This window comes from Camelina sativa, chromosome 15 (assembly GCF_030686135.1).
Source record: "Camelina sativa cultivar CO46 ecotype springtype chromosome 15, ASM3068613v1".
Classification (NCBI taxonomy): Eukaryota; Viridiplantae; Streptophyta; class Magnoliopsida; order Brassicales; family Brassicaceae; genus Camelina; species Camelina sativa.
The window spans coordinates 27,254,996-27,266,746 of NC_141894.1; the positions used below are offsets into that span (position 1 = coordinate 27,254,996).

At 39.1% G+C, this 11,751-nt stretch overlaps 2 protein-coding genes across 2 annotated transcripts; both read left to right on the top strand.

Moving 5' to 3' along the window:
* The first annotated feature begins 1,038 nt into the window (after window positions 1–1,038).
* LOC109131590 (uncharacterized) lies at window positions 1,039–4,451 on the top strand. Its single transcript, XM_087487343.1, has 8 exons — window positions 1,039–1,299; window positions 1,381–1,529; window positions 1,575–1,887; window positions 1,973–2,132; window positions 2,223–2,581; window positions 2,853–3,472; window positions 3,565–3,664; window positions 3,741–4,451. The coding sequence occupies exons 1-8, from the start codon at window positions 1,039–1,041 to the stop codon at window positions 4,449–4,451; spliced, it is 2,673 nt and encodes an 890-aa protein (XP_087343469.1).
* Window positions 4,452–10,133: 5,682 nt separating this feature from the next.
* LOC147927183 (uncharacterized) lies at window positions 10,134–11,259 on the top strand. The gene is made up of 4 exons (XM_087487344.1): window positions 10,134–10,268; window positions 10,357–10,598; window positions 10,895–11,019; window positions 11,129–11,259. The coding sequence occupies exons 1-4, from the start codon at window positions 10,134–10,136 to the stop codon at window positions 11,257–11,259; spliced, it is 633 nt and encodes a 210-aa protein (XP_087343470.1).
* Window positions 11,260–11,751: the final 492 nt, after the last annotated feature.

Sequence of the window (11,751 nt, forward strand, 5' to 3'; positions counted from 1 at the left end):
GGGCATTTTTAAAATACCAATTTTTCTGTGTCATTTGTCAAAAATACTTTTTTATGTTGTCTATTTTGTAAATATATCTTTTTTAATTTACAAAATAACTAAATTTTAAACCTTAAATCCTAAAAACTATCCCGAAATTAAAAATAGAGAACTCAAACTATTTAAAAATTTTTTTTAACATATTGTAGTTGTGTAAAAGAAAGCAAAAATGAAAATGTTCAAAAAATGATATTTTTGAAATAAGTATCGGGCATTTCTAACAAATTCTCTGTTCTTCATAATATATGATGTTTTAAATTTTCTATGCAAGCCATTATTAGGGCCATGTGGGAAAACTACATTTTTCACCTATTTTCATTTTCCGATTTTATTATATTAATTGACAAACACATTTATTTACAATAAAATTATGGGAAATTACCTAGAATATTATATAAAAGTAGGTTTATTACTAGACTAACACGTTGAGATTTCTGTCTTACTAGAATAACACATAAAAGTTTGCAAATTACTTGTATACCTGAGTTGTGTGTTTTATTACGTTTTATGCCATTCTCTTTTAAAATGAAGATCTTAAAAGGGGAAAATAAAAAGATCATAAACCTAAGTCGATCCCTTGAATCTTTGTGTTGTTTGTCTTAAGATAGTTGGGTTGAGATCGGCTATTTTTAGATAGCTTGCGGCGTGAAAGAATCTGTGTGGAGGACGTTTGGCTGGAGGATCACTGACGGCGAGTTGACGGCGAGGTGGTTTGAAGTACAGGAGGAGAGAAATATAGCGATTTGCTATGAGGTAAATTTCTATATCGTGGTTTAGTCTCTATTGCTTACTGTTTTCTAAGATTTCGAGTATTACATAGTAGGCCTTGTATTTTGTGGAAGGTAATTTCTGACAAAATTCATGTTAGTTTTCTGTATGTTGTTGAGCTCTGTTTTTCGGAAGATATTTGTGTGACTTCATGTTGCTTCGTTGCTAATCTAAGCAACAGATGTTTTGTGATATTGAATTAATAACAAAACTAAAGCTTCTGTCGTAGATATGGGGTCAAGCAAGAGGTATCCAAGTAGGTTGTATGGGGTTGGTAATTTTCCACTGCCGATGAGAAGCATGCACCATGATTGTAGTTTGTCCAATCTTGCTGGTTTGAAAGGCTTAGTTGGTGATGAGGTGTACGACAAAATAAGAAAGAATTCGCAGCTGGGAGTTCTATTGGATCTAGCGGAATCTGACTACCTGTTTTGTGGGAAGACCATTCATTATCTATTGTCCAATCAATTGGCAATAAACATTCCATCCGAGGTATGGTTTTTGGTTGGAGGAAAGCCGCTGAGGTTCTCTCTATATGAATATGAAGAAATTAGTGGTTTGAATTGTGAGAAGATTGATGAAACAGAGTTTGAAGTCGATCATACACCTTTATGGGCGGCTTTAAAGGTGAAAGGTTTTAATGGACCCAACTGGGAGGAGCTAGTTGACGGTTTGAGAAGCTGCCGTGGGTGGTCTGATGAAATGAAGACGCAGATTGTTCGGTTGTATCTTGTTCATGTTGGAGTGCTTGGTTTATAAAGGAACAGTCGGATACCTCTGGAATACGCTAAAAGGGCGTTGAATGAAGAAGCATTTGAGAGTTTTCAATGGGGTAGGGTTGGATTCAAGAGTTTAGTTGATTCCATCAAAGTCCTTGGGTTACCTAACAATGCTTATACCCTCCATGGATGTGTCCATGTATTGCTGATATGGGCATTTGAGAGCGTCAAGGTGCTGGGGGCTAGCTACGGGAATGTAAGAGAAGATGTAGATTTGCCTCTGTTAAGGTGGAGAGGAGGGAGGCCAAGGAAGGATATCGAAGCCTTCATATCCGGGAGCAAACTCCTTAATAATGGGGAGGTATGCCTTCAATTTACGTATACATTATTTGTCTGCATTTTTTCTTTGAGATAGAATATTAAAATTTATGGTATCTGAAATGCAGCTTCAGGTGAAGCATTTAGTACCTAAACCTTTGGAGTTCATATCTCCAGATTGGCCAGGACAGTATTCTGTGTATGGTGTAGGGGAAGGTTTGAAGAAGAAACTGGATAATCTGCTGTTAGACGTGATCAATGGCGAAGTGGATGAAAGAGAATGGGATTGTGTAAAAAAAAGGAAGGGGGAACATACGAAGAAGAGGGAGAGGAGGCAACATGTTGCAGGGGTAAGTGACGATGATTTCCTTGAAACAGCCCCAACCAGCATCCGTAATGTCCCCAATAATGCGAAGGAGCAGAAAGAAAGTGTTGGGGACAAATGTTCAGCAGAGAAGGCGTCTGGAGATAAGCATTCAGGTGTGCAGGGTGAAGATGGTAGTGGAAGGTTATTTACTATGGTTGAAACACTAGGGGCAAAAATGGATAATATTCAGATATCGTTTTCTAGAGCAATAGCGGAAGTTGTGTTCAAACTTCAAGGTATGGAGAGTAGGATGGGTAACTTTGAGAGTGACGTTCAACTATTGAAGAAAGTTGTTATCAACTCAACGGATGGAGGAGCGCATATGCAAGGACCTCGTACATTAAGAAATGACGAACCAAAAATAGAGGAGGTATGATCTGCTTACCGTATTGATAAAATTGTTATTATATATCTATTGTTCAGTATGAAGTCTTTGTATTTATCTATTCGAGGAAACAATATCAATTTCAGTATTATGAAGTTGTATAATTTTGTAATTATTTTGATATATGATTTTTTTCGTACACACAATTTAGCAATTTGTATACTTTGTCTCTAGTTTAACAGCGTCATATTATATTTCAAATGTCTTGTATATAACGTCAAATACATGTTTTTTTTTCAAGTCATGGCTATATCAGATAAAACATTCGGACAAGGATGGTTATAAAGTTGCTAGTTGTGTTAGGAATCCGTTAGCCATTAAGGATAAGGTCATGTGGTCTGGGAGTATTAAAATTGAACCAGAGGACAGTGTAGAGCGAATTCCAAAGCAGATGGTAGACAGTGTACAGCGTGGCAAAAGAGTACAGAGTTGTGAGACAGAGGAAGGTGATAAAAGAGCAAAGTATAATGACAAAGTAGATGGAGCAGGTGCTCAACCCGTTCCTATTAATGTTATCCATCCGGTAAGTGGTGGTAACCCTGGCTCGTTGGATCGAAAGTCTGAATCTGTTGTGGATTTAAACGAGGAGACCAGTACTCCTGCATCATCTCATACACTGAAAGATAAGGAGAAAGCCAGGTATTTTGCATATTTGTTACAAAAGGTGTTTCCTCCATCAAGAGAGCTTGATCTTCTATTAGTAGATCCAGTGGGCACTAACATAGGGTTAAACCCTAATGACGAATCAATGCGAGTTGCATTAATTACCCGACGTGAAAGCCACATTGTAGTCCTATCTCCCGCAGTGTACGATCCTTTTATTGAGGCATGTCCTGAGAAAATTGCAAAGCTGATGTCCTTCCTAACTGATGATTTGTAAGTCTTCATTTAGAGTTGTATATAATTAGTATCTATATTCGGATTTGAGGACTACGATCTATAACTGATTTGTTAATTTTGGTATTCAGGGCTAAAGTACCTTGCACTGGAAATGCCGAATTTTATTTTCGCCTCCTGACCCCTAAACAATTGTGGCCAACTATAACATTCGGTTGGTTATGGGATGCGGTAAGCTTCGTAGCATAACATATGAAGCAGTTAACTATGGTATACTAATGCCTGATAGATGTCACTAATGTTGCAGCACATGGTTACATGTATGCATATGTTCCGTATTAGGGGGACGCAAACGCCATTCCCATATAAAACAGATCGTATTGCTTTCCTCGATCCAGTGTTTTTTAGTATGTGGGCATTCGAATTCCCTCAAATGGAAGCCTCTAATAAATGGGTTTTTGGAGAAGGTTGTTTTGAGACGTATGTGGGAAGGCTGCCAAAATACGGAATGACACACAAGGTGTGGGTTGACGACGTAGACACCCTGCTCTTCCCATACAACCTCGATAACAACCATTGGGTAGCCATCGAAGTTGACTTAGTCCAGCGAAGGCTACGAGTTTACGATAGCATAAACAGCGGTAGAACCGACGAGAGTCTACAAAAGAAGTGTAAGCCGTTCGCAAAAATGATCCCACGTTTGATACAAGCATATCACCGGAGGTACAAAGATGAGAATATCGGGGCTGCGGCATTTAGTTACTACCGGGTGAAAACACTCCCACAGAACTTTCAACAAGGTGACTGTGGTGTGTACACGTTGAAGTGCTTAGAGTGTATAGCTCTTGGACTAAACTACACAGGCCTATGTGATGCGGCGATGCCTTCGATTAGGATGAAACTTGCTGCAGAAGTGTTTGATGAGGTCCCAGACCGAGACTGCTTTCTGCAACTAGATGCTACGTCGGAGACAATAGATTATCCGGAAGCTGAGTTCAACTCGGGATCCAAAAGTTGAAGAAGTTAGGTTCCATGTACATTACCGGAGCAATATGATTTTGCAAAATTTAAGATTGGTTTTACGCGTGTTGCTAATAGAAGATGTGTGTTTGGTCATGTTTTTGGTAACATGTGGGATTTGAGGATGTCGTTCTTAGATTATCCGAGGTCTGGTCACTCACATAGCTCCTATCGGTTGTTTGTAAACCCTCTTTAGGTGTAGTGTTTTTTGTATATTGCAGGGTCTAGATATGTATCATTATGACGTCTTTCTAACCAGTATTAGTATATGTTAGGCCTTTATCAGATGTGTACGTACAATCAACTAAGTAACGGCCTTATTATGGTCTGTGTACACACGTACATATATTCATCTGTGTACGTACAATCGTTTCTCTAACGTTATAGACTTTATTTTTAGGTGCATGGTTGGTGCTTAGTTTCTCTCCATTTTGAGCACACTAACTTGTCCCTACTAGCAATCCTACGTACATTGGCAACATGTAGTTAGAGGCATGATATGATGAGCGAGGCAATTAAATTGTATTCGAAGTCAGCGAACCAAAATCATCCTAACAGACTGTTACGGATCATATGGACCACCTTCGTGAAAGTAATAAGTACAACCAGGAAGAATGTTTATTCGCTACTTAATTTATCGGGCCAATACCAGCTTCGTAGACGTCCATCGCGAACTTCTTTCGGAAATTGCCAATATTGTTGTCGGTGATCTTCAAGCAATAAGCCATCGGTTTACCCATGCTCCACAATCTCCTGTCCTCAAGTTTTGTCCTACTTCGCTAACCCTTTCAGCGGTAAATGGATCGAGAGGGTAATTGACATCGATAACCCTCTGAAGTAGGTACGGTATCATCATAATCACCGACTTGATCTGGGACATTGCAAGAGTTTCTCTGGAAAGGGTCATCAAAGGATCGTAAATGGAAACATGTCTCGTTTTAAGATTTATGCCCACTCCTACCCAATGCTTAGATTTCCAGTTCATTGAAGCATATATAACGTCGACATCTGTAACCCACTTCAACCTTGGTTCGTGGTGCATCCTTTCCCCATTGACGATGTCAATAAGTACTTTGTCCCATTTGAAATTACGTTTCGCCGTGGTCCTGTTGAATGCTTGGAACCTTCTTGTCAACTCGTAAAAGAGAACGGAGTCCAAAATTATGGTCCTTTTTTTATCATTTCTTCTCCGTTTTTGTGCCACAGCGTTAGGGCAATCATCTCCATGTGCTGCAGATGCAGTTAAACGCAAACCGGTCGAATTTAAATCCAACAAGAAACCATGAACACACCTAAATCGTGTAGTTAAAGTTTAAAATATGTACCTGACTATGGACCCATTTTTGGGACGATATAAGAGTAGAGAAGAATAGGATATCTGCCTTGCGGAATCTGAAAAAGGTGTGTATCCTGCGAAATTTTGTAATTATGAATATCCTATATCAATGATTAAGCATATCAATATGTCATCTGAGTAATATATACTACACTTACACATTATCTTGTTTTATCAACTCGGTGAATTTGGCGAATTTCCCATAATCAACATCTTCCATAGGGTCGTATGAAACCGACCCTGCTTTTATCACTTTGGCTTCGGATGGTTGACTCGCACATATCTCCATTATCACTTCTTCTGCCCATCCTGTTTCATCCACAATAATAACCGACTGCAACACTAAATTGTCTGAGTCACCGGGAATACATTCCTCCCCGGGACTTTGATCTGGTTGACCTCTAGTCTCTTTACAGCCATCTTCGACATCGGTTTCGTTGTGTATTGCTTGGTCTCCGGCCTAATAAGATGTACGTACATAGATTAGTTGTGACGTACACTGGACCATCTAAGTAGACACTATTAATATGGCAAATATTCGAAATAAAAAATAAGTTTGCAATTTGAACATCAACTGTTGTTTCTATTTGTACATGTCCATCAGTTTTGTTACAGCCCTCCTCGACATCGCTTTCCTTTTGTAGTGCTTGGACTTCGGCCTAATAAGATGTACGTACATAGATTCATACTTACGTACACTAATGTCACAAATAATCGAAATCATCAAAGTTAGACACTTGCCTCTTGTTGACCATCAACTGCAGTTTCATTTTCTACAGGTATTTCGGTTTTGTTACAACCCTCATCTGACTCGCCTTCCTGACGTCTTATGTCCCCTCCGTTACTGTTAAACCACTCGACTTTCCCGCCTTCTTGATGCAGTTCTTCCCCATCCACCTATTCAAAATAATGAAACTTTTAAGACGCGTGTTTGTAGTAGGAACTTGGTACAAGCTCAATTTTTCACACGTTTAGATTAGAGGAGATAAACAAATAACCGAATATATATGAAACCCACAGATGGTTATCCCTTTTATGGTTACTTCCTGACCTACCATTTTGTTACAATGCAGATCAAGTTCCATTTTAGTATTCAGCTGCAGCAATATCTATTCAATTAAAGGTGGACAATGCTTTATTACGAATATAGTGTTGTAATCTCCATTCCGTGTCAAATACTTACATCGGATACGGTTTTAGTTGGTGATAGCTCCACAGCAATGTCCCCCGCGTCATAATCTTGGCGACACTCATTAACTCCATTGTCCGGGGATGGTTCGTTCATGCCACAGTCGTTATTATCGGTTACCCACTCATTAATATGAGTACGGGTTGTATCCTACGGTCAAATATATAAAGCGTATATGATAGGTGCATAAGCAAAAACACCCCCATTAAGTTGATTGAGTCGCATTCTAAAGAGGATCTTGTTGTTCATTACCTGGCCTCCAACTAAAGAATCACCACTGACAGATTGTTGACCATCTATGGCATCCTTTGAACCATCAGTATTCCGATCACCCTGTGCACACCACGATAGCAACATAATTTAATATATGTAAGTAGTGAAAAAATTACAACCCTTAAGCTATTTGTCATATCAACCTTAGCAGTGTTAGCGCATCCCCTGTTTCTGACCTTCTCTCCCTTTTTTTTCATAACCATTACTGAACTCATTCTTCGAAACTTTATAGTTTTCCCTCTTCTTTTTTTTGAATACTTCTTCTCTGAAACTGTATGCGAAGCGTAAGAAGGTTCCCCATATTCGTTTCTTTTAACCTCCAATAGTGCAGCTCTTATCTCCTTGCGGATCTCTGTACGTACGAAAATCTCCATGTTTGCCAGATTTTCCTTTATCAGTGCTTCTTGTTTCCTGTAGAACCGGCTTAGTTCCGCCGCATACCTTTCAAATTGGTCATCGTCCAAACGTTCATCAACAACGGGCGTACCCCCCGGTCGCACATCATGTCTGCTTGTGCTCTTCTCTTTCTTATTGTCAATTGTTGCGGTGTCTGCTCTTTTCCTCTTTCGACAGTCAACTGTAACTATATCACCAATTAACCATTAATTTAAAAAAAAATTAAATTTATAGTGAAGCCCTTTGTAATGTATAAATGTTTTTAATACCTTTCTCTTCGGGACGTGTCTGTTTTGAACACCTATCATCATCTCCCATCCATATTGCCTCATCCCATTTGTGGCCAGCTTTAATAAGATTTTGAATGTTGTCAACTTGATGGTCTTCCTCTTCGTCCCGCCACGCCAATTCTCCACTATCACAATGCTCCCCACTACCAACCATCCGTCTAATAACCACCTATAATATGATTAAAAAAATATATACATTTTACGAAACTTATAGTTTCAAGTCGTTTACGTATTATATCAACCAAGTACATACCTCTTTAGCAGCCTCGCATGCGAAGATGTCTGCTGTCTTGATTGGCCGCAGTTTAGCCAGATTGTGGATCGGTCTTTGATTAAACGCCTGATTTTGAACGTCAGATGGTACTAATCTTGCAATTGCTGGGACAGATTGGAAAGCCAGCAGCTGGAGTGCTAGAGGAAATCCATGAACAGCAACTGATTGTTGCTTGAAAGTTTTCACTAAGCTGTCTACGTCTGCTGGACATTTAAATCCTGTAATAGTCTCCAGCGTCCGTTCAAATGACAACCTTCCCCATGGATATTTGAAAAAAAAAATCAATATTCTTGGTCATCTCCACTGTCTTCGGATCTGGTTTTACTGGTTGCGTGGCGCATGTTAGAACTCCATCAACTATTATTATCAGCGCTAAAGCTAGTTTCTGCCACGTTTCCATTTCCTCAGTCTCCAACCTTTTTACCAACTCGGAGATCGTTGGTTCTTTGTTTTCCCCGAATAGTACTTCCTAAACAGTCTTACATCCTTTATCCGTTTTGTAGCTCTTTTCACATCTCTCCTTTTGGATAATTTCCACATTCAAGACCTGTCAACTCTGCAAATTCCTGTAATCCAAACTTGATTGGATTGCCACCAAACACAATCCACATCTCATGCCGCTTTTTGGTCACCAATTGACGGCAAACAAATCCATGAACTAGTTTACCGGAGAACGAGATCTTGTTCGCAGGGATACGAAAAAGCTGCCCAAATGGAGACTCTAACAAGTTTTCCATTTCTTTTGTTCCACTCAGCACCCTCGATATTGTAGAAAGATATTCCGGTTTTGAATACGCATTTATCTTGGTTTTGAGAGGGTAATGGTCAAGAGTAAATAACCTCCTCGGTAGATCCAAGCTCAATTGAGGAACGATCTCTACAGCCTTGGGATCCATCCTATCACCAAGAAGTAACGTACATATTAATATGTACGTACACTAAACCAATTAACCCAAATACCAATGTCTACCAAAGTTCAATTCTGTTGACGATTAGGGTTATTTATCCTCTGCCCGCCACAAATACACAACTATTCATCGATTTCACATCCTGGGCTACTCAAAGCGATTCTTAAATGTATTTGCTATATACTCTTCCAACCTAATATAGAATTTGGGGGAACAATCTCTCTTCCAATTTAAAGTAAGAAGTCAAGAGAAACACTTACCTTCTGATTCAACACCGGTGATGAAAGAGGGATCGAAACTAGTCGCCTTTTCCTGTTTTCACCCGACCTCTGTAATCTCTTCTTCCTTAAATGTTCCGTCGCCGACTTCTATGGAGTGTCGTTTTGTAGTACTTATCCCAGATCTAAACACTTTAATTCAAAAACTCGGGATGGAAAACAACCCTATCGGACATCCGAATGCGCCGTCGCAACTGAGGCCTCAGTTTTCCGTTCTATTACCAAGAACGAAGATTTTGCCTCTACTACTAAACAATTTTAAAATAATTTTTCTTTTAAACAGTGCAACGGCTGAGCTTTTCTTTAATATTTTTATTCAAATTATACAGTTCTTCAACGTTATTGGTTCATTTACACTATACATCAGCCTTTATTAGTGAGGTTAAACCATCATTCACTATTCCTTGATGTTTTATAAAGTTTTACATTGAATTGGTTTGTTAAATGAACCAATATATTTTCCGCCAATATATAACGTCGACTATAGGGTCATAATTAAGTAGTGCATGCGATGTATCATCTTCGCTTAACCGGCAGTTACACGTGTTAATTATCTAAATGCGATGTATCTGTATGGAATGCAGTCACGACGTTTCGAAAAGCCACAATATGGATAATCCATTTGTGTTTGTTCGCTGCTTATATAAGAAGACAAATACACACCCGGTGAAGTATGTATTCGTCTCTCAAAAACCAAAATATCACATCACAAATTAAACATAAGTGCAACAAAGTCATGGTGCATTTCGACAGGCTATCCGATCTCCAGACGTGGCGTTCTGATTGGAAGGTTTTTGTTAAGATCATCCGCAAGTGGAGAAAGAGAGAAGCGAACATCGTCACCTTTGAAATGGTTGTTTCGGATGTTTTCGTAAGTGACTCGTCTCATCATCATATTATATGCACTTAATATTAAATGATTCATCTACATCATGGTTGAACTTTTTCCCTCACCGTAGGGAGATAAGATGCAGGCAACAATCAGCGAGGACCTGTTGCCCCAGTTCTGTGCGGGGATTGAGAAGGGTTTGTGGAAAACCTTCTCTAATTTCGTCGTCACTGACGACACATCCGCTGTGAAGGTCGTGGCTTCCAACTACCGGATCAAATTCACTGCTGACACGGTTGTGGAGAATATTCGTTGCTTGTCGACCAATCACTACATCGACTACGTCCCCTTCGACCAAATTTACGAACGATGGTCTCCTTGGACCCAGAACTGCTGCTTAGGTAACGTTGCGTTGTGTTGTTCCGTTTTTTAATATCATATCCAGTACCATAATTCTAATGACATGACACCATAGACACGATGGGACAAGTTACTCACGTCGAACGAAGAATATTGATGGACGATCCAACTGCTCCACGGTTTGCCGAGACAACCCGGTTGATACGGTTTTCATTGACGAATCTTGAGTGAGTCGTTTTCGCGATTATTAGCTTTCACACACTTTAAACATGTAACGGGCTATTAACGTAAGGTGTCTCTGTGGGTAGGGGTCATCACTTGCAATGTGTGGGTTATGATGAAATGGTCGATGATTTCGCCCACAATTTTTGGCTATGCGGAGGCAAACCAGTTGTAGTCTTACGTTTTTGGAGGCCCAAGTTTAAGGATGGAGGTACGGATTAGGCAAACGTATTTAAAACAATTCAATCACCTTTTAAATATAAGATTGCTGCATAAAACTAATTTTGGTTACCCTTTTTCCTTATTTTTCCACACCGCAGGAGGGATGGAAGTGGTTAGTCAACCGGGTGTCTCTAAAGTGATATTTGAACCACCCTTCCCTGAGGTTAGAGATTTCAAACTCCGGTTAGAATACTTCGACCAGCGCGAGCGGACTGACAACGATTCGTAGCCTATGTTTCCATTTGTCAATGTTTCTTACATTCCAAACTTCTAAACCACGTTGCTGAACTCTTTATATTATCTTCATTACCTACATCCCAACAATCTATCTTACGTGGATAGGAATAATTTGATGTAAAATGTTTGTGTGTATTATGCATGGTTAATTATATATTTTTATTTTTATTTGGTAAGCATCTTCCTAATACTGCCAACCTTTATTGTTAGACGTATGTGTACATACGTGTACAAATGTTTATGTCTAATTTCAAGGGTTTGGTCGATAATAATAACACGATAAGGTTTCAAACAGTATTTTTTTTAGACGATAAAAAAATGTGACTAAACCAAATATAATGTTTAAAAATTGATGTTAAACAATTAAACCACAACCCAAAGTACTACTAATAAAACGACCAAACTACTTGAAAAAATAGGTCATTGTTGCTACTATAACCAAAGTCGCAACAAACACATTGGTCAGTTTTAATTCCATAGTTAA